This window comes from Melanerpes formicivorus, unplaced genomic scaffold (assembly GCF_026170545.1).
Source record: "Melanerpes formicivorus ecotype bairdi unplaced genomic scaffold, bMelFor1.0.p_v2 SCAF_6, whole genome shotgun sequence".
NCBI lineage: Eukaryota > Metazoa > Chordata > Aves > Piciformes > Picidae > Melanerpes > Melanerpes formicivorus.
In genome coordinates this window covers 10,179,729-10,207,131 of record NW_027142358.1, presented here as the reverse complement: position 1 = coordinate 10,207,131, position 27,403 = coordinate 10,179,729, and the positions used below count along the sequence as shown (strand labels likewise).

The 27,403-nt window shown below is 38.0% G+C and overlaps 1 protein-coding gene across 8 annotated transcripts in view; it reads right to left on the bottom strand.

Moving 5' to 3' along the window:
* Window positions 1–44: 44 nt before the first annotated feature.
* The window catches only part of BLNK (B cell linker), a 100,957-nt gene continuing 73,598 nt past the window's right edge, over window positions 45–27,403 (bottom strand). For 5 of the 8 annotated variants that reach the window (XM_068139625.1, XM_068139623.1, XM_068139618.1 and 2 more), the window contains 21 exons: window positions 25,864–25,920; window positions 24,125–24,174; window positions 23,142–23,182; window positions 22,183–22,339; window positions 20,846–21,015; window positions 20,285–20,363; window positions 19,516–19,596; window positions 18,057–18,082; window positions 17,462–17,490; window positions 17,061–17,156; window positions 16,275–16,317; window positions 13,874–13,898; window positions 13,496–13,568; window positions 12,927–12,957; window positions 11,929–11,971; window positions 11,102–11,177; window positions 10,657–10,688; window positions 7,362–7,441; window positions 4,782–4,865; window positions 3,712–3,867; window positions 45–2,437 (listed from right to left, as the gene is read on the bottom strand). In XM_068139625.1, the coding sequence (XP_067995726.1) occupies window positions 2,318–2,437; window positions 3,712–3,867; window positions 4,782–4,865; window positions 7,362–7,441; window positions 10,657–10,688; window positions 11,102–11,177; window positions 11,929–11,971; window positions 12,927–12,957; window positions 13,496–13,568; window positions 13,874–13,898; window positions 16,275–16,317; window positions 17,061–17,156; window positions 17,462–17,490; window positions 18,057–18,082; window positions 19,516–19,596; window positions 20,285–20,363; window positions 20,846–21,015; window positions 22,183–22,339; window positions 23,142–23,182; window positions 24,125–24,174; window positions 25,864–25,920 (1,549 nt within the window). In that variant the 3' untranslated portion in view covers window positions 45–2,317. The remainder of the gene's footprint in view (window positions 2,438–3,711; window positions 3,868–4,781; window positions 4,866–7,361; window positions 7,442–10,656; window positions 10,689–11,101; window positions 11,178–11,928; window positions 11,972–12,926; window positions 12,958–13,495; window positions 13,569–13,873; window positions 13,899–16,274; window positions 16,318–17,060; window positions 17,157–17,461; window positions 17,491–18,056; window positions 18,083–19,515; window positions 19,597–20,284; window positions 20,364–20,845; window positions 21,016–22,182; window positions 22,340–23,141; window positions 23,183–24,124; window positions 24,175–25,863; window positions 25,921–27,403) is intronic. The other 3 variants (XM_068139621.1, XM_068139626.1, XM_068139620.1) reach the window with 2 other exon arrangements.

Genomic DNA, 27,403 nt, shown 5'->3' with positions numbered 1-27,403 from the left:
TATAATGATGCTTCATGTAACAAAGTAATAGACACATATGGGAGTAAATGAAACTTGCAAATAGTAATAATTTTTATTTTTGAGGCCTTGGCTTGGCAATCTTACTGTTCTAAACATTGCAGTAGTCCTAAATGTAGAATTGTTAGAAAATTAATACCAACTGAACAATCTAATAAACATTGTATTTGTGTAGTACTGTGAACAGTCTGCCGTAGGTAGGTAAGCTTGTGTAAAGTCTGTATACATTGTCTTGCCAATGTCTTATTTGCTTCACATCTGGGGTGTTGCCTGCATTGCAGATGGAAGAAACTGAGATTCAGTGGGGTAGGTAGCCATGTGTTGAACATCTCTGTCATAGGACTAAGTGGTTCTTTGTAGAAGACAGGTGCATTACTTGTAGAAGTAGAAGCAATTGATGAAAACCACAAGGAAGCAATTGCAGAATACTGCAACATAGTTCTGAGTGACTTGCTGAAACTTTCCAAGTGCCTTGCAGATAATCCTAGAGAACACTGCCTAATCTGGAACAAAAACCCAAAGTATGTGTGTATAGAGAATCAGTTTAAGATGGATGAGTTTTCAGGTCCAGTGAAATCAAACACTTCTTGAGCTAGTTAACAACCATTCCTAAAAGTTTTTCATTGCAATTTATTGTTGATTGTAAATACTCATTGCAATGTATATATTAATCAATGTAATTTTCACCACTTTAACCTTTGTGGAAATTACTTAAGGGTAGGAAGACTTTATAGAGGGATGTGGACAGGCTGGATTGATGCGCTGAGGCCAATTGTATTGGGTTCAGCAAGGTCAAGTGCTGGGTCCTGCACTTGAATGCCAACAATCCCATGTGAATGCTCCAGGCTTGGGGAAGAGTGGCTGAAAAGACACCTGGCAGAGAAAGACCTGGGGATGTTGATCAGCAGCTGGCTGAATATGAGCCAGCAGTGTCCTCAGGTGGCTGAGAAAGCCAACAGCATCTCAGCCTGTACAGGGAAGAATGGGACTAGCAGGTGCAGGGAAGCAGTCCCCTTCTATGCAGCTATGTGAAGCTGTACCTTGAGTCCTGTGTTCAGTTTTGGAGCCCTCACTACAAGAAGACATTGAGTTGCTGGAGCATGTCCAGATAAGGGCAACAAAGCTGGTGAAGGGTCTGGAGAACAAATCCTAAGAGGAATGGCTGAGGGAACTGTCGTTGTTTAGTGTGGAGAAGTTGAAGCTGAGGAGAGACCTTACTATTCTGTAGAGCTACCTGAAAGGAGGTTGTAGCAATGTGGATGGTGATCTTTTTTTTTTCTAGTAACAAGTGCTGGAATGTGAGGCAGTGGCCTCATGTTGCACTAGAGGAGGTTTAGATTTGGTATTAGAAAAAATAAGGATTATGAGACACTGGAATAGGCTTCCTAGGGAATACCTCCATCCCTGGAGGTATTTAAAATATGCATGAATGGGGTACCATGGGACATGGTTTAGCACCAGACTTGGTAGAATTAAACAATGTTTGAACCCAGTGATGTTAAAGATCTTTTCCGACCAAAACAGTTCTATGATTATATGAAACGCGTATGCTAAATCTTTTAAAAGTGGTAGTTTGTGTAATAACAGAACTTGTGAAGAAGCATATATGAATATATACATTAACACATCAGTAACAAGTTGATGGCAATGCCTCCATACACTTACTAATTTTACAGCATTTAAAATTACACATTCGGAAATACAAATAAAAAAATTAATGTAACAGAGTAAAAGCTGAGTAAAAAGGACAACACATGTCCATTAATCCAAAACATTTAGACAGCTTTATTGCCACTCATCACATGAAGTACAGTTCTATTTTTAGCTTGTACACTGCAGTACATGAGGTCAAGTTACTCTTTAAGTTCTGGGGATGTGCACTTTTCAAAGAAACTGCTGAAAGCAGTGATCTGTATTAAATGCAGCAAATGGAAAGAGTAGATGGCAGTGGGTATTCTCACTTTAGTGAAAATGTCCTACAGGAAATCTATCTTTAAATAGCAGTCAAAGGACCAGCCTCCGTGGTATGTAGTTCTTCATGTGACTTTGAATACCAGTGTTGTCACAGATGGAAACCACAAACGAGAGTAGATCAGCTTTGGCTTCTCATGTTTAAGTACGAGGACTTTTCTGATGAATGCCACGTAGCCTTGATGAACTACATTTTATACTGCTTAGTAGGTGCTCTTAAAGACTACATTCCATCATTTTAGATTCTCTTCTTTTGATACCTTATCCACATTTTGGGATGATGAAAGAAATGATTTTAAAAGTCTTCATCTGAGCAGTTCAGGAAGAATTAAGAAACTCTTACAATGTGTTTCAGTTTTGTTGAGTCTTTTGTGTTGTTCTGGCTGTCAATTAGAACCAAGGAGGTGTGCTGATGATTCTCTACTATTGCAGCAATGCTGTCAAAACGCTGGATGGAGAAAACAAAACTTAATTAGCCCTGGCTTCCTTTAATGCCCTAATGTCAACAATAATTGCTGTAGCATCTTTTTTCTCTGTGCTTTTACTTTTGCTCTGCCTTTTCATAAGTGCACTGATCATGCTCTTAGTCCTGGTTCTGGTCATAAACATTAAATTTGGACAAGGAAAAATACCATGGCTGCTAGCTGTCTCATCTCATGCTCCTTTCCTATTCTGATTGCCACTTGCACAAACTGAACCACATAGGTTGTTACGTGGCATATTAAACTGACGCTGCTTTCAGTTTACCTTAATTTATATCAAGCTGCAGACTGTGGCAGTTTAGAAGCTGCTGCTTCTGTACTTCAGCCACATCAGAGAGGTAACTCCAGGAGTAATATGGCACAGACAGCCATCAGTAGGAACTGTTTTAGTTAGCAATGTTAATATTTGTCACTGAAAATTAGTATCCAAAATTTGCTAGGCCTGTTGCATTTCCTTTTGGTCTTTGGTGAAATACAGGTTTTGGACTATCTTAATTTTTTCTTCTGAGGTAATTCTTTTATTTTTGTTGAAGGCAAAATGAGCTCCAGGCTACTATTTGTTCTGTAACCTCAAAACCATTGCCTAGGAGGCACATAATTAAGCTAAGGCAAGCCTACTCTGTGCCGCCAATTTCTATTGATGTTTGGGTTCCAAGTTTCTGGTTTGCTGTCAGATTAATTATCAGTGTGGTATAGTAGCCACCAGTGATTTTTGCACTTTAGAACTAGAGTTTAACTTTTTTTTTTTTTTTTTTTTTTTTTTTTTTTATGTGATAATAGGATTAAAAGTACTGTTAGTTTGGATGGACGGTTGTTGGGTTTTTTCTTTCTTTTGAGCATGGCTCTCGTTCCTTTATGATTTTCCAAGAAAACTTAACTGGAGTCTTAGGTAGAAGGTGAGATAGAGAGCTATAAAGAAGAAAACTTAACTGGAGTCTTAGGTAGAAGGTGAGATAGAGAGCTATAAAGAGCTGTGGAATTCATCTAGCAGCTGCATCTCTGATGCTGATAACTTCTCCAAAGGGTTCCACGTTTCAAACTTGATCTGTGCTTTTATTACTGTATGCAGGAGCTGATGTTACACTGGTTTCTCTAGCTTGATAAATCAGTCATTATATGTGGTATACTTTTATCCTGACTCATGAAGAATCTTTTTTGTCCTAATGCAGTATCTCTTAATACTTGCTTATTAAAAGTACAGAATGGAAAACTTAGGAAAAATCCCAACACTTCATCTCACCTCTTCTCCACTTTTTTCTCTGCCCAGTGCATATTGTCTTGTTGATTCAATAAATCTTATAGGGATGTTGTATACTCTTCTGTTGTAAAACACAACCAGCGTGTATGGCTGTCGTGAATCCTGTCCAGAACTCTTTCTTACTAGAAAAGATCCATCCTGAAGAGAGAAGTAGTAAGTGCATTCAACTTAATTTTCTTAACAATTTAGTTTTTAGCTTAATATTTTCATCTATTTTAGCATTAAACCCTTGTCTCCCATTTGAAAAACTGTGCGTTAGGAGATAAGAAGTAGGTGTTATTTAAGAGTCATCTTTGCTGCCGCCTGTTCTTTCTCAACCAGTGAAAGAAAGAGATAAACACAGTGGCAGCAGCCTGTTGTGGTCCACAGATTATTAGGAAATTAAGTTACTGTCAGTGGCAGGCAAGAAAGCAGTGATGGGTAGAAATACTATTTTTGCAGAGCTGCAAAAAGCACTCTTGTAAAGATGAGCCCCTACAGTTATTGACACTGTAGCTAGCAGTAGCCAAGACTGGTCGTAACCTTAGTGCTCTGCCCTTTTACCCTGCTTCATGGAGCTGGGCAAGAGTGGAAATGAACCTAATGCTGAGAATGCCCTTCTACATGTAACTGTTCCCTTCCATGATGCTACCTTTTGTACACAATACTTGAGGGAACTCAAATTCTCCAAATGCCTAAATATGCATCAGCATCAGCCTTTCCAAATAGTAGCTGGTTTCCCACTGTGGTGGGAATCATTTAAAAGTCAGGGGGTTCAGCCTTCCATTTAATGGATGCATGTGAGCTATCAGATCATCCTCAACTCTAGTGTGGAGTAGTGCTCTCTGCAGTGCACCAGTCTGAGTTACACTAATGCAACTTAGTTGCATAGTTTCACCACAACAGTTCCATATTTGAAAGTACTTGCATGACACAGCATTCTGACTTGTTCAGAATACAGCTAATTTTCTTAGAATATTTCTGGTTGTCTTTCTGTGGTGTGGTGTTTTGGTTGTGGGTTTTTTTAAATTTGAATTTCTTCATAAAGCAGACATTCTTTTAAAGTGACCTACCGTGTTTGATCGGTACAATGCATCTTCTGCTGTTTTCCTATCACATGTAGCAGCGTACCACGCTTTACTGTGAAGGGTGGCATCCTGGAAAGAGAGAGAGTGTTTCCCATGTAAAATAATGATAAAAATAATAAAGACTATAGTCTTTTAGGGGAGTGATAGTTGTTAAGAACTCAGAAGCAGACCACTTTAGAAGACACAGAATTCAGAAAATTCTTTGCCAAGGAGCTTGTGTGTGTGTTGAAACAGTGGTAACAGGTGTGTGATAGAGGGCTGATAAATGACAGAAAAGATACCCTGAAAGAAGTATGCAGGTTCAGTTGGAGGATAGTTTGGCATTTTAAAAACAGGAATCCATTCTAGTAGAGTTTAAAGAAGGTATCCATGAAATGTTGGGGAATAAGTTGACCAGTAACAGTTTAAATGTTCCTGATTTAGTAGGCATCTAATATTTGGGGATGAAGTTTCCCATATGCTTAATGCTTTTGTGAACATGATCACAGTTACCTCCATTTGGATAGTGTTTGGTTGGATAAGTGCATCTAGCCTTTTGTTTTTATCAAACAAGGACAAATAGACGCCTACAAAACAGAGGAGTAATTAATGTCTTTACTAAACCATCAGTTTATGCCTCAGTGCTTTCACCTTGGACATGAAGTACAGATTCAGTTTTGGTTGGGAGTGAGTGGATGAGATTATAATTTGAGTAAGAAGAAGTGGTAGAAAACTGGGAGGGATGTTTAGAATTGAGTATGTTTGGGAACAGGAATGGAGTTTAGGGAAAAGGTATGAGGGATTCTTAGAAAAGAAATGATACACAAAAGGAGGACAGGATAAGAGATTAGAGGCAATATGAGACCTATGCATTATTAGACCTCAATAACTAAAATATTAACTAACATTTTATAAAACCAGTAATCATAGTGATTTCTTGCTGAGGAGGTTGATGCAAAAGTTAGTGAGTGGAGAGACTATAGAAATAGTGATTTAGTGATTAATTTCCTAGTGAATACTTCTGGATATTAACCTTCTTGGTAATTAGAACACTTTGGTTCCAACTGTATAGTTGCAAGCTTAATGAAAAAAAAACCCAACAAAAATAATTCTTTTCCAGGCAATCTTTGTCACTTCTATGTAAAACAGGTTAAAGATGAAGTTGCACATTATGGCTGAGCTGGTCTGGTCTAGCTGCTGGCTTTTCACTGCCAAAACCGAAATGTCTTGGCTTTTATCTTGTGCTCATTCTGTTGCTCATCTTACTCCATGCTGAGATAACTCCATTTTGTAATTCTGCGGGGGAAGGGTGGGGGGAAGTTATGTTTTTGCTTGTTGGTTTTTTTTTTTGTTTGGGGTTTGTTTGCTTTTTGGTTGGTGGTTGTTGGTTTTTTTTCCCTTGGCTGCCATGTTGGTTTTCTGTTTTGGGGGCATTGCACTGAATCCTTAAATTGGCTTAAGCCATAACAAACAAATTTACTGTTTACCTCCAGAGTTGTTCTAAGTATTTCTCCAGTCACATTATTTGCTGGAAAAAGGTAGCCCGAGGGGAACTGCAGGTATGCAAGATACTTGGCCACTTAGAGAACGAGACCAGTAAACCAAACTGTTCAATAGAGCAAGGAGTCAACTGGCCCTGGACCTCTCTTCTAGCAGTATGCATTGCCTATAATCTGGAAGCAAAAAGCTGCTGCTAGTTTGGATGGGGAACAAATAAATAATGAACCTTATGGGCATGAATCATATCTGCAGGCACCTGTACTGTGCAGTGGGAAAATAACACTAACACTTCATACACTTCTTTTTTTCTTTTAATGGAACAAAATAGATATTACAGTTCTTTTTTTGCCCATGGCTGTTACATAAAAGCTGCAAATGTAATTGCTACAAGCTATTTATTTAGTGTCTGCTGGATTGGCTCTTTGAAAGCAATTTTTATAATAAATATCCAGTAGGATATACTGTTAGGTTTTTTCCAGGTTTTTTAAGTCCTTTGTGTTCTTCACTGTCATCTTTGCCATGTCAGGTTTTAGCACATTAACGTTACTGACTCTGTATAATAGAGCCTTTGTTTTGCCTTCAGCAGAACTCTTACCTTGTTTTTGAATACTAGGCTAGTATGAATGATTTCCTGCATTTTTGTAGTCTCCATTCATAATGAGAGCAAGGGGAATAGCACTGAAATGAATATAACTTTGCATTTGCTTAGATTATTCAAAGCATAATGTAACAAAACAAGAAAAAAACGTTGGTTGTAAACCTGATAGCATTAATTGTAATGAGAGGAGGCCTGTATAAAGGAACAGAAAGGAGTAGGACTTGCCAGCAACTAAAACAGGTAGGGGGTGGCATTGGAGCATCATCCTCCAAGAGGAGCAGTAGAGACTTTATACTCTGTTCTTAAAATTTTGCTGACACCCCAAACCACGATAGAGATGGCAATGAATCTTCACTGCAAAAGTGGGACACAGATGCCCTCTACAAAGGAGTATCATTTTTATTTAAAAAAGGAGGTAGGGGAGGAAGCACAACTTTAAAGTAAAGGATAGAGACGTTTTTGTAATGTGAATTTACTTAGTGTTTTACCTGGTCTGCAATACTAGACATAGATGAAATTCTGCTATGAGAGGAGGTACCCAGAGAACGGTTTGCAGCTTCTGGCACTTCTAGACAAGAGAACAACATGTAAAGTTTTCAAAGTATGTTTGTTACGCTGTAAGAAATTGATTTGTTACAAGTTCTTTGGGAGATCTGTAAACACTTGACCTTTGGTTTCATTCAGGAAAGCTACCTACTGTAAATGAATGAGCCCTATATAAGTGTCTGGGACACTTGCCTGCTCAAGAGAGAGAAATGGTTTGGTTAATAGCGGTTTGGTTAACAATTTGGTTAATAAGCAGAGTTGTTACCCACCCACCACCACCTCAGTGAATCAGTGTGGTAATAGAGGAAGAAAATGCAGGAATGCAGTGCAGAAGCACTCAGTCCAGTGTGATAAGTGAGGGAGTAGGGTGAGGGAGTAAGGAAAACAAATACAACTCAAAGGTAACAAGTACAGCTCAAAGGTAATTTTTTCACTAATATAGTACAACTGAAATGTTTGTGTATGTATGCAGGAAGTTTAAGCAGCTAAAAAGAGAAGCAGAACTAGTAGGCAAGCTTATGAGGCTTAGGAGTGAAATACAGATGTCAAAGAGTTAAGAAGTTAGAAGGAAAATGGTTGAGTAGTGTTGCCTAGCAGTGATATAGAAAGAGGGGAAGTATAGATGTTTTCTGGTAAAACAACCTTGGCCAAAGATAGTACAAGTCCCCGCTAAAGGTACTTGTGACCAGAGCTGGGTACAGATCAGTATTGTTACACTAGAGAAGATGATTGTGGGAAGTTGAGTGTTACTCTGTTATGGGAGTCAGTCTTTCCTGTTTGTTTTATTTATTGGGAAAAATGCTACTAGGGGTTGTCAGCACTCATCTATTATGATACTTTGCAGACTACGTTATAAAATTTTTCACTAACATGATTCTGATTCAGACTTTGGTGTCAGAAAACAATAAGAAGGTTATAAAGTAGAATTAAAAAATTCAATTGGACTGAATAGCTCAAAGACACCTGCATGAAGTGGGTTTAGAACTCATTTTGAGGTAAAGATGAAACTGTCTGGAAGCTGCATTCCAGGTACAGGGAAGACATTTTAAGGAGCAATTCTAGCTCTCAATGAATAAATAATCATCTGATGAAAGCTATTCAATATTAATAATTCTGGATGTTTTCTGTCAAATTTTGACGAGCTGTGAAAGCTATGGTGAAAAATACATTGTGTGAATAAAGTAAGAATTGCCAAAAGTCAGGCTGAAATGCACTTTACAAAAGTAAATACAAATAAGATTTTGCAGTTGTACAAAACCAAAAGTGAAGTGTATTGGTTTTTAAAGATAATCTAGGTACTAAACCAATAGTAGTTCTCATGCAGAAATGGAAATTTGACCCAAAACTCAATTGAATTTATGGACTCAGATAATTTTTATCTCAGAAAATTTAAAAACTGGCACATAAACTACAGGCTGGTAGCAATTATTTTAAATAAATGTCATGTCAGGGTGGGTACCATATGTTTAAAGAATACCAAGCGTAATTGCTACAATTAAAGTAGTAAAACTGACCTGAGTAACTACAGGCCTTTTTGTCTGACTGCACAGAACACAAGGCCTTAGGAGAGAATTTGAATGAAAGAATCCTAATATTTGGGGGTAAAGGTACAACTAGCAAGTGAAGATCTGAAATTTACCCCAGCTCTTTCATAAACTAACAGAGTTCTACAGATAGATACTGTACTTAATCTGAACTTCAGTAGAACATTTGATACTGTGTCATATGGAAAGTTAGTAGTTCTAATGAAGATTATGGAAGTTAGCACTAGGCTTGTCTGGTGTCAAGAAGAGACAGCAGGTTATGATGATGGGGACAGCAGGTTGTGATGATGGGGATCAATTGTACCTTTAATTAAGCTGTTATTGGACCTGTCACAGAATAACAGTGTGTTAAAGAAAGTTACTGGTCAGAATATCGTTTAGCACCAGATGACTTCAAAGACTAGTTATGCTTTATGGATTAGTGAAAATTTGTTACAAGTTGAAGCACATCAGTTGTGCAACAGGAGCAGACAAACTTGAGAGAATCGGTCTACTGCATGAGTATGATCCATCATTACACTTCCAGAGCACAACAGATGTAATTGCAACATACACTAGGCAAGCATTTCCAGGAAGTACTAATAACAGCATTTAAGTTTAAGCTACACCACTTGCAGATTTCTATGTGCAATTCTCATAATCCATTTACAGTGCAAAAAAAGTATGTTGACTGAAATGTGTACAAAAAAAAAGGGCTTGTAGGAATGGCAAACAAGTGTCTGCCAAAAAGACTAGAAATATGTTAGAGCTAATTGACACTTCTATGCAAAGAGTTCAAAGGGAGATGGGTCTCTTTAGTCTGGAGAGGAGGACACTAAGGGGTGACCTCATTAATGTTTATAAATATGTAAAGGGTGAGTGCTGAGAGGATGGAGTCAGGCTCTTCTTGGTGATGCCCAATGACAGGACAAGGGGTGGAAGTTGAGGCATAGGAAGTTCCATGTAAACATGAGGAAAAAATTTTTCACTGTGAGGGTGACAGAACACTGGAACAGGCTGCCCGGTGAAGTCTTCCTCTCTGGAGATACTCAAAACCTGCCTGGATGTGTTCCTGTGTGATCTGGTATAGGTGATCCTGCTCTGGCAGAGGGGGTTGAACTAGATGGTCTTCCTAGGTCCCTTCCAGCCCTTAACATTCTGTGATATACATAGTACCTAATTTGTTTTTAACTGTGAACTGCAATGAAGGTCCTCTTTGAAAGTATTACTTACAAAAGAGCTTTAGCATTTCCCATTATAAAAATACCTTTCTGGTTTGTTTTTTTTTTTTTTTCTTCTCCTGTAGAGAAAAAAAACATTGCTGGATGCAATAATAAGCTGTCTGGCTTCTAGGCAACAAAAGCCTGAAATAGCCCAGAAATGCCATATTTAGGCTTCTGTGGCAGGGAAGACTGATGGAATCTTTGTTGTGGGAACTGAACCAAACTGCCTTTGGTAGACATCTAGTAATAGAAATTTGGTTGTCACAAACAGGACTGGAACACTGCTTCCCATTGATTAATTCAATAGCCATGACACACTCCCTTAACTGTACTAGCTGAGTGATGCCCCTGGGTGCTTGATCTGCTTGTCTGCATTACAGAGAAGTGTTAACTGCAAACTAATGGATATTCATAACATCTTGGAATAATTCAAAGATTAATTTGAAATGACAAGTTCATCATATTTAATTTAATATATGAATTGTACTTACTTGGCACAATTGAGGGCTTTTGGAGCAAAGGCCTGAAATAAATGGCAAGAGATTACAGAAAGGTCTGAGGAGATTACTCAATATTGAAAATACTAAAATTGTGCATTTGAGGCATGCAGTGGTAGAATGTGTTCCATCTCACCCATTTGCTCATTGAGATGTAAAAGCCATATAGAGGTATTTTGAAAAGTCATGTCCCACTCATAGTGACAATTAGGAATTTAAACATCTAGTTTAAATCTCCATCACCTAATTAGAGATTATATCCTCCCATGCTTTCTGGTGGCATTTACCATGAGGTTTCAAGAAACATGACTTTCACAAAGAACATAAGGTACAGAGAAAAGAGTGCTCCACTTTGAACCTCTCACAGCTGTGTTCAGAGGGAGCAGTAGGAAAAAATACTGCATTGGAATATTCAGAAGATGATAAAAAGGGATTTTACTTTTGGGCACCACTTGGAATGGGTGGAAGTGGAAGCTCTTGGCTGGAACCTCGTCGTTCTGCTGGCGTTGGTTTTTCTGTAGTTTGAGAAAACAAATTCTGGAGTCAAGATTTCTTCAGAAATAAATTGTCCCAGGTAAGAGAGCCCCAGTGTTTGAAGGGGGGTTTCTTTTATTACAATTTTGGGTTTTTTTCCCTTTGCATGGCAGCTTGCCATCCTGCTACTTCATTTATTAACTAGTGCCACACCACCAGATTTCTAGGCAAATAGGTGTTCTTTGAATGCCTGCAGGAGCTCAGTGGGAGACTTGCCTTCTGAGAGGCTAGTTTGACACAGGAGATGACACTGGGGCAGGCTGCCTACAAGAGCTCAGCTGGAGGAGGTGTGGCTGGCTGGCTGCATCACCCTGGCGTTAGCAACTCCTGCCGAGTGTTTGCTTGGAGGAGCTGCTGCCTCACACGGAGGTGAGATGCATTTTTTCTGCCTGTGCAGGGGACTGGCTGTTGCCAGGAACCGGCTCCAAATGAGGTTCTGGCTGAATTCAGAACGATGCACTCACGCTTTGCCTCCCTTCCTCTTTCTCCACTTTGAGGACTATATGGTACATTACTTGGTATGTTATGTTGTATGTTACACTTCATGTAACCTCAATAGTTTTTTTCTGTGGCTTTTTTAAGAGAAGGATGATACTTAGTGCAACTAAGGCTGCCTAGATCCAGGTCAAAACTACAACTAAGCCCCTCTCAAAAACCTAGACTAAATTGAATGTGTTGTTTCATGTTTTTAATAAAAAGAGAATTAAGTTCACAATAGGAGAAATAATTTACCTTCGTTTGGAGTTAAGATATCTCTGGAAGGTAAACATGGTTTCTGCAATAAAACAGAAGGAAATTGAATATTAAATGGCATGTGACTTGTATAGCAAATATTTTTACTCTTTTTTTGTGAACTAGATTACATTTAGAATTGACAGCATCCTGGAAGAATTAGGAGATAGGTACATGGCCATTCTGTGAAGAGTCTCAAGTTGTATGACCTTGAGGCTTGGCATTTTACAAAGTAGATGTAGAAAGAATCCTAGTTTGCCTATAGAAGTGTGTGGGCAAAAGTAAAATGTAGAGATGTGTGGGTTTTCTGTTTTGTTTTGTTGTTTACCCCCTGCCTTCCCTCCCCCACAAACACCCATCAGTAAGTTTGCGGTGTAACGAATGATTTGTTCTGAAGTCCAAAAATGAAGGGTCTGTCACAAATATGAATCAAATTTTCAGTATTTTCATCTTTGTTAAGCTATACTCACCAATTCAACACATTTCTTTTTACTGCAAGGTAAATTGTCAGTTTAGCTCACAGTAAAAATTCTCCAACCCTCCAATTTTATTTTATTTTTTTTAAATTTTGAAACAAGAAACTGTCAGTTTCAAAAGAGTTTTCAGATTAATTTATTTGCAAAATTTCAACCAGTTCTCTCGCTTTCTTCCACAAGAGATATCAGCATACTTTTCTAATGATGAAATACTTCCTGAATAATCTGGTTAAATCCTGGATCTTTCTTACAGGCAATATTTCTAAACAGCCTGCATTCCCATTTCTCATTCACTGTGTTTGTTACATCCTACAATACAAAATCCAAACATCCCTTTAACAAAAAGAAGTTTTCTACTTGAGCTTTCTTTCTGCTGCTTAGTTCGTATGATGGCACCCAAATATTCCCTGTCTTTATTAATCTCTCTTTATATTGTACCCAAAGTCATGATAAAATTAGGCTTTAGACTAAATAAAAATAATCTGCAAAGTAATTTGATTATGCAATCATGATTCAACTTACTAGTGAATTTACTGCATTGGAAGTTTTCTTTCTGCAGATTGAAAACAACAAGGAAAAAGTATGGTTACTTAGTAGATACACGTTTTCATTTAGCAACTCAGCGTCAGATTTATTGATTCCTAAGATATTTCTGGTCAAGGTGGGATGCATATCCTTATTGGATAGCTATAGCTATTGGGGGGGGGGATGAATAAAAAAGAAATATCAGATGTAATGTTTATACTCAGAAAAGATACTTCTGCAGATAAACTACTCTCTGCTTCATACTTAAGATGACAGCTTGGGTGTGGCAGAAGAGTTTCAGTGAAAACCACAACTTTTTGGATTTATAGGCATGGATGTGCTATTGCTACAGTGTGTGACCAAGCTAAGCAAGCCAGCCAACATCTACCAGCAGTGGCAGGCAATGAAAGGCAGTGCCACTGGCATAAAAACAGTATTCCTCCAGAAATACTGAACTTGCAGGAAAAATTACCCTGAATTTCGATTGCCATAGGCAAGAATTTGAGCTAGCTCCTAATATGTTTATTAGCCCCCTCCCCATTGAAGTAGTTTTATTTTTCACTCACAGGCCCCTTGGTAATGGAGATGGAGCTGCTCCAGTGGGAAATCTGGATTCTTGTGCGTTATTGAAGCTATGATCTAGAGATGCAAATGACATATTTAGTATGCAAAATCAGCTGTGTCTTAGCAGTGCATTTTCCTCACCGTCACTTCAGTGTTAATGTAACAAAAGTAAAAAATACCCATTGGTCTAAATTTTGGCTTAATATGTTTTCACTCTGAGTATACTAGAAAACAGTTCAGTAATTTTTTTTGCTTACTGCTGACTGTTGCAGATAAAATTCACACTGACACACTCCACTACATGCTATATTAGAGTCACCAGTGATGTACTGATGACACCCCCCTCTCATATTGCCATGTTTTCATTACAGAATACTTACTTCTATCATTGTTTGCTTCATGGTCCTGTAATGGAAAAATACATTACATTTGATAAGCAATTTAAAAAGGGATTGTATTTAAGGGGAATTAAAAAAGAAATTACATTACATAAATCATCTGTTCTTTAATCTGTAGTCATGTTTAAATAAATATTTGTGCAGAATGCATATAGTACGCTGAATACTTTTAATCAGCTTTATTGACAGCATTCAAAACATTCTAGTAAACCTTGATCTAATTTTGAACATTCTAATAACCATGTAGTTGCTCGTAGTTATTAAGAAAATTTGAGCTGAATTTTTCAGCAAGTCCTTTTGGTTCATCTTTCATTTCTGAACTTGAAAGCAGAAATTTTGCAGCAGATCTGAGTGTACTAAGAACACATTTTCCCCGGAGTGGATGATACTGAGAAGACCTTTTGTTCACCGTTCCAGAATTGAAGTGATCCAACTAGTTTCCCAGCTTTTTTTAGAGATGCTTTTTTCTGGCTCCCCCTTAGTGTCTTTTAGGGAATCAGACTCCCATATGATAAGTACCTTTCAAAGGGGCACCAGTTATAAGTTTACTGGTCTTTATCCATCAGATTAGTACCTTTTCACTAATATTGATCACAAGTGCATCCATTCTCTGGCTGGAGAAATGTAATCCATCATCCAGCATCTTAGGGATTCTTATGTGGAGACATTTTTCTCCCAGTCAGTCCAGGCCTTTTTAGAGGAACAAGGGTTACAGGTTTGTTAACATGATCAGTACTGGTTAGTGTTGAGAATGGATTGAATGAGAGTAGTTAACAGATGTTCCAGTTACTGATTTGCTTTGTCTGTGTGTACAGTTGGGGTGGAAAGGTACAGCGTAGCTCTGGACAAACATCATGCTCATTCCCATGTTTTTCTTTCAAACAGAAAGAGCTGGCCACTTACACAGCAAGTGAAGATCCAGAAATTTAGACGACCCTAGCTAATTCTTAGGCTGACTTCTGTGACAAACTGGAAAGCTGCAAGCATTTAGAAGCTGAATACACCTATAGTACAGATTAATATTTGGAAGTTCTACCCTTGGTGTTGTAAGTAACTCAGTATGTGGCCCCAGCAGAACATTAGTCTCCTGATTTTGCCAAGCTAAGATGATAGCCATCTCAGAGGTAATCTTGGAGAATGAATGTATGGAGAGGGTTCAGTTGCAATATAGCACCTGAGTCCATTCTGAAGCAGTAGTATTATTTTTAGCACTGATTAGAAACTGGAGTTTCAGCCCAACATGCTCCCCTCAGAAAGAATTTTTTGTCTTTCTCCTCATCTTATATTGGTCCAGATCTTGGACCTAGTCAAGAATTGTTCAGTACCTTATAGGGTACAGATCTAAATGGGAAGAATCTTGTGATGAGGTGGAAGGGAAAGTAAAATGCTGGTGCTGTTGTATGTAGAAGTTTGCACCCACCCCCAAAATACTTGGTATATCTGGAAATGTGAGGATTGAAAGTAAGACTATAAGATGTTTTCATACCACCTGCATTATGTTGCCATAACTTCTAATGCTGTGCTAGTACCCTAAAATGCTTAATTTTAAGCATCTAATTTCTCTACATACTATTGGTAAGCTGATTATTTCTTAAGAACATTCAGAGCATTGGATTGGGATGGAGTTTGATCCATATTCCTAATGCTGTTACTGTCACCCTGTTTCTTAGTAGTTTGTTCCACATTCATGCTCTCTTGTGCTGGCCCAACTGTTGGTAATCTATGGTGCAGAAGAAATTATGGATCTAATTTGGCTGAAAAAGAAGCTTTTATGCATTTGCTTTTGCTTATTTGCTCCAGTTAGACAAGTTTCCAGGTAGTTTGCATCAGAAAACTGTTGTTCAGCACAGTGAAAGAGGCTGACTAGGCACAGGAGTAGAGGAAGAAGAGGAATGAGCCTTAGGAACACAAAGCTTGTAATTACTCCTCCATGAACTGCATTTTCTAGTGATGCTAGTTACTCAAACTACCAAGTCAGACATAAAGAAAAATGCTATTTTCAGAAAGTATTAATCCTTCATCATCTGAGAGAAGTGAGGCTCAAGGAAGGTGCTTCAGATTGGGTAAAACAGCCCATTGCTACTGAAAATAGGGTTTCTGGAGTTCAGCTGCTATTTTGTAATACAGTAAGCCATTTTTTGTGGACAGAGACATACATCCCTTAAAAAATGCAATTTTTTTCTTTGGTCAGTACATCTATCTATCCATTTTGTCAAAAAGATGAATAGCCACAATTACAATATTAGATCAATCTGACAGAGTCATCTGTTTCCATTGTTTAATCCAGGTAACAAAAAGCATCCATCTATTTATTGCTATATATAAAACCCTCAAATAGCTTAAGTTCAACACATTCTTTTATAGTGACACATTAATTACTCACCGCTTTTGGATGAGGATGATTTCTGGGAAGAGGCAAAATATTTCTGGAAAACATACACAATAAGATTAGTAGGATTTACTCATTTAATTGCTTGACTCAGGTATGTGTTTCAGAATCTAAAGGGGAGGAGGAGGTCTGCAGTAAATGCATTTAATTGCAGCTTGCGCCACTGCAGTGGTTGTGTGATGCTCTGCCATTACTGTGGAACTACTCTAAAAGACCTTCTGTCCTGGACCTTAGGTTCCCTGCAGCTGTGCACAGGACGTTACCAAACACCACACTGCCTGCTCTTCCTGGGGTGCATAGCCTGTTTTTGTAGGGCAGTGTCCTAGAGATGAGACAGTGGTTACAAAGCAGCATCCTACACTTCTAGGGATATGAGTGAAATAGGTTGCATACTCAAGTTAACTTTGTCTCTTTTCTTCCACAGACTTGGAATATAAATAACAAATTTACTGTATCCAGTTTCTTTACAAGCAATCCTTGTGCTCTGTGCCCTGCAAAAATATCTCATTTGTAAAGGTGCAGAGATGGGTGATAGAGCTTTAAACTGGCCTGGAGAGATGTTTTAACCTTGCATTGGATCCCTAAAGGGATATTCAAGAAAATAACACCCATTTGGCAAACTAGCTTGAATACAAAAGTTCACAAGGAGACCCTTGTCCCAACATCTTTAGCTGTTGGTGTGTGCTGACAGTCGCTTATTGCCTGAAGGCTACGTGATAGAGAAGACACAATTTTGTCTCTGCTAGTATTTCCTATTGCTATAAGCTGCTGTTGACTTACCTGCAAGTATCTAGCTTAGGCGACTCTCTGGCTGTGCTGCGCATGTGGGAGTGCTCTATATTCTGAGCAGGCATAGATGGAAGTGGCTTGGTGAACCTAGTAATAAAGCATGAATTAAGACAGGAAACAGTGAATACAAAGGCAACCTATCTTTCTCCTTCCCTACCCCTTCAAAATTATTAAAAGTACCCTTAAGAACTATTTCTCTGTACTACTTGGGGTTTTTGTGTTATTGAAATTAACAGAAACAGATGACAGTCTTTCTGTGAGTAATCTAAAGAAATAACTACTACATGTATATCTTCTAGAGAGACAATTATGTAACATACAACATCTAGGTGAGAGAATATATTTTCTGACAATTTAAAAATAGTGCACAAATACTCCTGTCAATGGATTACCTGGTTGCTGGTACTGGTACTGCTTTTTCCTGTAAGAGAAAATGCACAGAATTATTTGGTCACTTTTGGATTTCATAAACTACATTTGTATGATCCTATTAAGTTATTGCAGCAATGCCTTATTTTTGCATTACGGTATACATTTCTAGTACAACTCTGCCTGATAGTCTGCACTGAGATGGGAGTTCACAAGGTCGTCACCAGTAAATCTATGAAGCTCTAAGCAGACTGCTTTGGCTGTGTGTCATGTCAGTACCAGCCAGTGGGAAGAAAATTACTGTGTCAGAACTATCATTGCTCCTTTGCTGCAGTTCTGCTCAGGAAAGCATTTCCCTAGGCTGCTGCTTTCCAAATCGGATCATTGCAATACAGAACTGGGAAGCTTCAACCCCTTCCTATTCATTCTGTTCTGCAGGCCTTTTGGTTTGGTTAGACAGCTTTTCTGTAATGGAAGTGTCACAAAATGCTAACTACTGACATATTTGCGTTTTTCTCCTTTGAAAGACTGATTTTTTTTTTTTTTTTTTTTAATTAACAATCATATTTGTGCCCTGTCTGAGGGAAATTTGAATCATAAACTACAGAAAGGCCTTACCTCCTCTTCAAGAACCTCGTAGACTTCTGTAGGAGAGGGTGTAAAAAAAAGAAAGTGTTCTGGAGTTAGCAAAAATGTACTGCATGTTACAAGAATTTGTATAAATTATATTTGTGCCTATGAAAAAATTAATTTGGAGAATCTGCTCAATGTTTAATTCTGCTTCCAAAACCCTGGGACTCCTGATCTTCTAGTGGCACTGTCAGGAAACAACCCAGGAGTCTGATAAACAGTCACTGAACCTTTCCCCCAGCCCACAACCTTTGTTTTGCTATTTTTCTTTCTCCCCCAAAGTAAGATAAATGCTTCTGTTGTGCAAACCTGGAACAGTTTGGAAAACATCACATCTGTGGTAGCATTTAGCATTTCCTTGACTCTCAGGAAGGAAGAGATCAGATGAATCTTAAATACAAGCTGGCTCATCTGCGTGGCTAGCATCCATCCCTAAGCACTGTCCCTCATGTGTATTTTAATTTACAGGCATTAAAGCCCCAAATTCCAGCATCTTTATCTATGTCCAGTTTCTTCAATGAAAACTGAACCATATTTCAACAAATTTCATGTCAGGCTCCATTACCTTCATTGCAGTGAAAAGTGTCTGAGTTCCCACCAGAGGGAGATGTTTTATTTTTTTAGTACCATCTGTCAGCAGCCTGTCTGTTGCTTGGCACTGTTTTACAGAAAGGCTAAGATTGAGGCTAAGTTTAGTAAAGCCTAAAGTATTTTTAAATGCCTGAAAAATAACTAACAATCTTAAGTCATTCAGGGAAAAAAAAACAACAAACCATTTTGCACTTTATGACTTGAAAGTTAAACACATTGCTAATGAATATGCAAAGCCTTTTAAACAACTGTGTGATCAGTCTGTAAAGGTTACATTCCATGCAGTTAATGAGATGATGAGAATGAAAACCAAATGAGACTTTGCAGGGCTAAGAAAGGTTTAGTTAGTATATCTGCACTTAGACCCCCAAATATAATTCCTCATATTTGCTTCTGTTGTGTGTCATTTTTCCAAATAAATTACTCTTTATTGAATTTAAATGGGAACACTTTAGGACATGCAAAGCATCAGCCTATAAAGAATTTCTTTAAAATCACACTAAGATTCAACCTTAAAATACTGAGTCTTGATTCATAGTGAAATAGGATTACTGACATCCTGTCCTATAATTTGTTTTGCTGTATTGATCCATTTGTGTTCCCCTGCTAGAGCAAGAGTCTGAAAATAAATTAGTCTGGGACAAATGACTTATTCTAGTTTTATTCAGGCTTAAAACAGATTTACTACTCAAGCTGGGCAAAACAACTGCTACAACATAGAAAAGCCTGAAGGGGAACATATTTTTGTTTTACTGAAGCATGTCATATGGTTTGTGCTGGGAGTACATCAAGTATAATTTAATATTCCTCAGTCTTAAAATTACTTTATTTTGACAGTGATACAAACTTCACATACCTTGCGTATCAGAAGTACGAGAAGGCTTTGGAGAAGTAGAGGGGGCTGTCTTTGTTGCCTTCATAAACCTGTTCACAGGAGCTAAAACAATTTTATTTGTATACATATATACTTGTGCATGTGTGTCTAATATATATATATGCACACACATACCTTTGTGTGTGTGACCCTGAATGAATCAACAGAGGCAGAAAACAGCTCTCATTTTAAAAGGGAAACATTATTCAGTGTTCATGCCTTGGATGAATAGGTTTGATACTGCCTGTAATGTCAAGGAGCAGAACTATATACACTTCTCTTTTTACTTTTCACCTTTGGCCTGTGGTAGTTTCACGCTCCAGACAAATCTATTTCAAATAGTAAGGTTAGAAAAAAATATAATCAAAGCCTGTCTTTATCTACTGAAAATCTAAAAAGGCTTGTTCTTCTCTTGAGGCACTTCAGCAAACAGAATTTTAATGCTATGGGTCCCTTGGATGAGGAGTGAGATCACATACCATGAAAAGCTTTGTGGTTATACAAGGGCTGGACTTTGAAACAGCTGAGTGAGAGAGGCAGGAATTAAACATGGCTTTCAATAATGTTAAAAAGGATTTTCCTTGGCCTTCTTATGGTCCAAAGGAGCTAACTGCCTTTTTGCTGGCTGCATACTCTTTAGTAGCTGCATTTCCACTCTTTGAACCTTAGAGTCAGACATTAATCCATCCAGTTTTTAACACTGTTGTTCCTAACAAGGTAGCAATTATTAGCTTAAGAGAGTAAAACTCACGTCTTGTAGGTGGTGACACACTGCTTTCTGTGGGTTCAATGTAGTTATCATCATTGTCCACTGGCACAATGTAATTATCCTGTGAGAAATACAGAACAAAAATCTACCAATTAAACCTCTGTCACATCAACAGTTGGCATTGAAGCCCTGGCAGCAGTTTACAATAGTTGCCATTTCACAGTGGCTGCTATTTCAGACATTTATTATCCTGCAGGGATGGGATTCTCAAGACTGATAACCCATTTACAGATTACTTCAGTTCTAGACTGGTGGATAAAAGCCCCTTCCCTTTGGTCCTGGTGTGGCCTTTGAGGTGCCTGCAGCTTGTTACAAATGAACAGAAACTCTCCTGTGCTGTAAAGAACCTCCTTGATGCCTGAAGTAGGAAATGGTTTCCTAGGAATTGGCACAGTACTTGCATGTCACTGCTTGTGAAATACAAAATTGTTTGTACCACAGAGGCTACAAAAGAGAGCGAGCCATGGCACTACTGTGTAGGTATGATGGGTGTGGGACCATCATTCATTTAAACTGTCAAAATAAGTACATTATAAACATTACCTCATCATCATTACACTCCTTAGGCTTTGGTGGTACTTTTGGTTTTGCTGCAGGAGATGGCAATGGCAGGGATGGCACAGGTGGTTTCTTTGGTCTGGGTGTGGCTGGACTGGGTGTACTTGGAAGAGTTCTGTTGATGGGAGGAAGCTGCTGGTGACTGGTGCGATTGTCTTTTAAATGTGAAGAAAACAACAAATTTAGTAAAAATTATACATTAGCTTCTGCACTGTCTTCTACTATGTGTGCATACAAGTCTTTACTGTGGCTGCAGTTCAGGCCAAAAGGGAGACTGTGTGCAAACTGATCCTGTTATATCACCCAAGGTAGCCATCTAGTTCTCTGTATCAGGGTGCAGATGATCCTTACATGTTGACTGTTGATTGAAAAACTGCTAACTCCTTGGAGAAAAGGTGGTGGCTGGGTAGCGTAGCCCATTAGTTAGTATGTCCTGTGCTAGTATGCGCTTAGGTGATAGGAAGTGAAAAAGAACATACCTGACATGAGAAAAACAACTGCTACACAGCACAAAGGGTAGGACTGACACAAATTATACCAACTCCTCTGGGGTGTAGCTTTCAAAATTTCTCCCCCTCTCAAAGAACATGTAGGTGAAGTCCTGATAAACTTCTCTGAGTATCTATGTGGCATTTTAGCACTTTGATGATTATTCTGTAACCAGTAACAGTCTTACACAAAAATGAAAGCAGGCAGCATAACTATATTTCTTTTCCCCATGGCTCAAATCTTCACCTAATGGAAGCTAACTTTCATTTACCTCAGTGAGATCTGACCACATTTGGAAGGAATCTAAACAGGAAGAAAAGGTGTCTTTTTGCTGAACAGATGTGAATAAAATATTGATCTTGTCCTGTTTTCCAGGATATTTATTCTCCTTAGTACCAACTCTGAAGGACCATGTGGAGTGAATATTTGGGCTGCCTTGTACACTACTTCCTTTGGAATAATGATTGAGATACAGAACAGATTAAGAGACCTGTTTAGTCTTATGTACTTAATCTTCAATGCAAATTCTTGCATTAAAATATGCAGATGAACCTAGAGTCAAATTAGTGATATCACCCATACTTTTTCTTGAATTTTGTAGTTAGCACATGTCCATCAAGGTATCTCAGACAAACTAAATTCTAAACATCTCTACCAGCATTTCTAATTTGTTTCATCCTGTAGTAACAAATCATACCTCTGAAAGCTGAAGACCTGACTGACATTTAAAAGAAAACTCTTAAGAAAAGGACAGGTTAGTCCACTTGAGGCCGCTTCTGGTATTGATAAATAAGCAATTCTCAATGTGACATAGTCAACTATTCCAGTTCTACCTGCATATTCACCCCTAGAAATAGGGAGTGCAGAGGGAATCTTCTTTTTCTCCTGCTCACTTGGAGGTGGTTCATAGCTATCATCAGGATTCTCTTCACTGGGGACCACATACATCTCAGAGTCAGAATGGTCATCTGGATTTTCATAATCGCTGTCCTAGAAAGATAATGTACCATCTCATAACATACTTATGGCTCCATAGCAATGTATTACACAAATTTCCTTGCAGAAGTACAGTTACCTAAATTATGAGAATGTATCCTTTTTAGTGCTCCCTAAACCAATAGGCACTCCCACCTACATCCCCTTTGGCTCCTCCCAGGATCTTACTGCTTCCTGTCTCCTTGCTATCTCCAAGGAATCCTTCCACACCAACTACTGAGTATTCAATTGTGGAGTGACAGCCTTTTTCTCTTCACAGGAGCATTCCTTCCTAGTTCCAGATGTGACTCCTGAAGTGTCCTATCACTTCCTCTCCCTTTCCTGTGAAAAGGGTGCTCAGGCTCTAATTCCAGAAGGAAAGCAGTCACTTCAGGCTGATGTTTTTACCATTACTTTACATGGCTGAAGGCCATGACTTGTTTCATTCTGATCTTCTCTAAAATCTCATCAGAAGTTTTTAAGGAAGAAGTGGCTTTCTACTCCTCACCCCTCCCACATTCACTCTCCCAGAGAGAGGATCTTAATAGTTGCTGAAATTATTGTTCAGTTTGAGGAGTCCTTCAAACTGATCCCATGTGCTTACTTACCCAAAAAGCTACAGCTGACAGTGCTTCTAAGCCAAACATAAGAAAATTGGTGGCTACTTGTTATTTTATTTGTTACATCCACATTATTTACATTTCAGTAGTATTAAGTTAAGCCACAAGCAAATGATTAAAAAATAAACTTTTATTGCTGTTGTTTGTGCAAACTTGTTGCTACAGTAACTTCATACTACCCCAAAATATGTACTTACAAAATCATCTGACCATTGTTCCTCTTCATTGTCTGCATGTTCTAAACCAAACATTAGAGTTATTTAAGGAGATGGAATAGTGAACATGAGTGTTTATCTTAGATTTTTTGTTTTTCTATCTATACTTATCATACCCAGTTAAAAAAAAAAAAAGAGTAGCCAAAATTTCCTAAAGGGTTCAGAGCAACACATATGGTTTGGACTGACTAGTAAAGTAAATGCCTGCTTGCTTGTTTTTGAAAGACTGTTTCAGAGCTATTGGAAAAGCATTAGAAAATAGCAAACTGCACATGGGCTGAAAAGCAGAGTGTACCTTACCCAGAATGACTTGCTAAAGAATCTAATTTTTAAGTAAAATTAACCATTTTTGTATAATGCAACTATCACTGACCTCTGGACATTGCACTTTCTAGTTTCTTAGTTAAAGCTCCAAGACAGCAATGCTAGTTACTAGTGTTTACATTAAATAAGGAACAATTGACTTGCAAACTCTGTCCTCTTTGCTTCAGCTCTCATATTGTTTCCTTAACAAGACAGCTGTTTACTTGTAAAACTGGGCATGTTTGTTGACAGTGCTTCATGATAATTCATTACATCACCATTGACACCTTAACAGTATTAAGATTGTGAATCTGTGAGGATCCATTTGTTCATTGTTTCCCCTATTTACTTTGACATAACAACTTCTGTCAGAGAGGGACCAAGTGTGAATTCTCCATTTTAGAGCAGTCTACATGCAGAACCCTGGTTAATAGATTTTGAAGGAGTAACTGCTTGCTACTTTCTTCATACTGGGACAACTTGCCACATTTTGCTTGTTGCTCCTTTCAAGAGGTGTTAACTACCTTTAGTGTTGATAATGGTATACCGTGCTCTCATTAAAAACAAATTATGAGGAAATGTGTAGCTGAAATATTATTTTGGTGCAGGGATACCAAATACACACAGACATTTGGTTTATATTTACACAAACACAGCATTACCTGAAGCATAATCCCTCTGTGGTAGACTTGGTGGAGGTCTGTTTTTTAGCCTGCAAACAATAATTATTATATTTATTATAAACCTGTAATGTTTACTATTATGGAACATTAGCCAGACACATAAAAAAGCTGATTACAAGAGATACCTGCAACTGAAGAAATATAGATTACCGTCACAGATGCTTAGCAAACAGATGCAGGAGAATGCTTTGAAAAGTTAGAAACAGATGAGAAGTTAGAATTTGATCTGAGTTTTTGGTTTTGTTTGCTTGCTTGGTTTGGTTTTGTTTTTTGTTTGTTTGGTTGGTTTGGTTTTTTGCTTGGTTGGTTTTAATGTTTATTTTGGCTAACATTGTATTTTGAAAGAACAGCTTTCCTGCTCACCCTTCTTCATTTCCAATGCAGAAATAGATAACATATGGGTCAGATTAAAACACACATCTGATGATGAAAATCTGTGCGGGCTCTCTGAGGCTTTGCTAAGACTATAGCATAAGAAAGCGGTGCAGCACTCTGTTTGTATTTTTATAACTATCTTATTTCAGGCACTTAATTTTCTGATTGATGTTTAAATGTCTACCAGGTCTCTCAGGGCCAAATTCTGTTTTCATTTACTATTATTTTGTACTATTATGCCCCTTTATTGGTAAACAATGTCACAATGGCATTTGTAATACCAAGTGAATCAAAAGATAATTTGTAGAAGTACTGAAAGGATCTTTGTGGCTATACATATGGGCATGTACATACATATGGGCATGTACATACATATTTAGCAAAGTACATATGTGTACTCCTGCTCATACCTATATGTATACTCCCTTTTGCTAAACTGCAGCTGTCCAGACAAGACCCTGAATTGCAGTCAGTTGATTATCAATTTGTTCATTACACTGTAAAAATAAGAGTAATGTGGGACACTCGGTGTTTAGGTCCTGAGCATGCTGCTTAGGTGTCATTGTTCAGGTACCGGTGTTACTCAGGGTGGTGGCATGCTGGCACTAACACATCAGTTTACAATCATTGCCTGATTTGAGAAATGCTTTGTCTGCTTTTGAGTTGAATTAATGAAATTCTGTTGTTCAGGGAAAAAAACAAACAAAGTATGACACGGCTAAGGCTGAAAACAAAATCCACCAAAGCCCTAAACCAACCACCCCCCTAAACCAAACCCAATCTAGGCACATCATTTTGGAAGTATTTACCTGCTTTTTTTCATCACTAACAGCACTAAAGATGTGCAGGTGCTTCCTCTAAGTGTTTAACTTCCTTCAACAGTATATAACTTAGGGTATGAACAGTAAATTATAAAGCATTCTCAACAGCCCTGCTATTGTCTTCTGTCCAGGTTAGCACAGGCATGTTAGAAAGGAAAACCTAGGGCCACCGCCAGGGCAGATCTCAGGTCTTAGGGAGGATTGACCAAAATCTATTCATCTACTTTGCAAGATGTCTATCATGAGTTGTTTGAAGAAGTTAGAGGCTTAGAAAATTGTGGAACCAAGGCAACAGTAAGAGGGTGTCTGGGTCATGGTGTAAAGTATGTGGCTTAAGCCACTTACACTTTCTAAGATGCTAAGCAGAAGAAGACTTCAATGCTTTGTCCTGGGCCCTGGAAATCCTGGCAGTGGCCCCGACAGAAAATGTAAATATGTTACAACAAAAGCATACGAAGCACAGAACAGAGGTCTGTGTCTAAGAAGCCTATCATGCCATTGTGCAGCTCTGAAATTGCATACCGATCCCAAGTATCTTTCCCAGTTTTGCAAATAAAGGCCACTTGTTCATTTTGGAACCTGAATATCAATAGAAGAAAAAAAAAAGAAGAGTTTCTGTCACAGAGCTTAAACAGTTAATGGCCACATCTATATTGGCTTCAAATATATTACATACTCTACAAGTCAAATCTGCTTAAAAAAAATAACTCTGACTACACCAGTATGATTTACTTATCACCAGGACTAAAATCCAGCCTCTTCCAAAGTCATCTGGAGCTTCACTTTGCAAGAGCCAGAACGTCATAAAAAGTGCAAACCATAATGCAAACTCAAAAGACATAACCCCAGTGTCAAAGAGAGGTTGGCAGTATTTCAGATTCTGACATCACTGTCAACTTAGATGCTTGCAGAGTGATGACTGACTCCATCCTATCCCCTGAAGTTAATGAGAAAGGAATGAAAGGATCAAATAGAATCCAAATAAGCATACATATTTAAGTGGAGGACAGAATAATTTCTTAACATACCTTTTAACAGTTATATAAAATCATAGCAAATGCAATTTCCAAGTAAAATATTATAGTGCTACTCTGCTCTGGAGTTAAGTTAGCGGTGGTTAAGTATCTCTGTCTCAGCTGTGATAAAACACAAATAATTCAAGTTTAAATTTAATGTTAATGGGACTATTTTTTTTTTTCTCAAATAGGATAGAAAATAAGTAATAGAAAATAAGTAGACAATAGAAAATAATAGAAAATAAGTAATTTTCTGGAGATACTGGAATACCCTTGAGAAAATTAATTTCTAAAGGACTCAGTGAAATCCAGGTATGTTTTTGAGAATATGTTTACAATTTTTAAAAGCAGCATAACACATTGTACTATATTTATTTAAACTTTGACAAATAACCAGGTACTGAGACATTTCCCGTAATCATATCTAGATGTTGCTCACACAAGAACAGAATCCACTGTAGAGAAATTAATTGCTTCTTTTAGGACAAAAATCCATTTCATTTAAAAACAATGTATTCTGGGATTTCCTCTCTAGAGCATGCTGAGGTTGATCCTACAAAATATTTAGGCATGTGCTTAACTTTCCTCATGTAAGGTGTCCTGTAGTGATTGCAAATATTGATCATGTGCTTTGAGTTTGTAGCACATTTCTGTGTTTTCCTGCGCTAAACAGAGATTTTTTTCAATAAACAGCAGCAGAGGACTGAGTTTTCTGCTCTAGCAATGCTTGTTTTTGCAGGCTATACCGAGCACATTAACCAAATGTACACAGAAGTAGCCCTTTGTGAATAGCACTTAATTCTTCCACTGATGTATTTCCTCACTAGTATTTCTGCTCACTCCCCTAGCATCCAATATGTGCCTAAAACCTCTTTGCTTTCAAGAGTCCTTCACTTTTTCTGGTATTAACTCTGTACAAAGTCCACTCCCGTCTTAGGAATCATTTTAACTTACTAAACTTTTAACTTACAAAATTTATATTGATACCTTTACTGAGTCGAGTATTTAGAATATGTATTAATTCTGAGTATACTAGATTCACACTT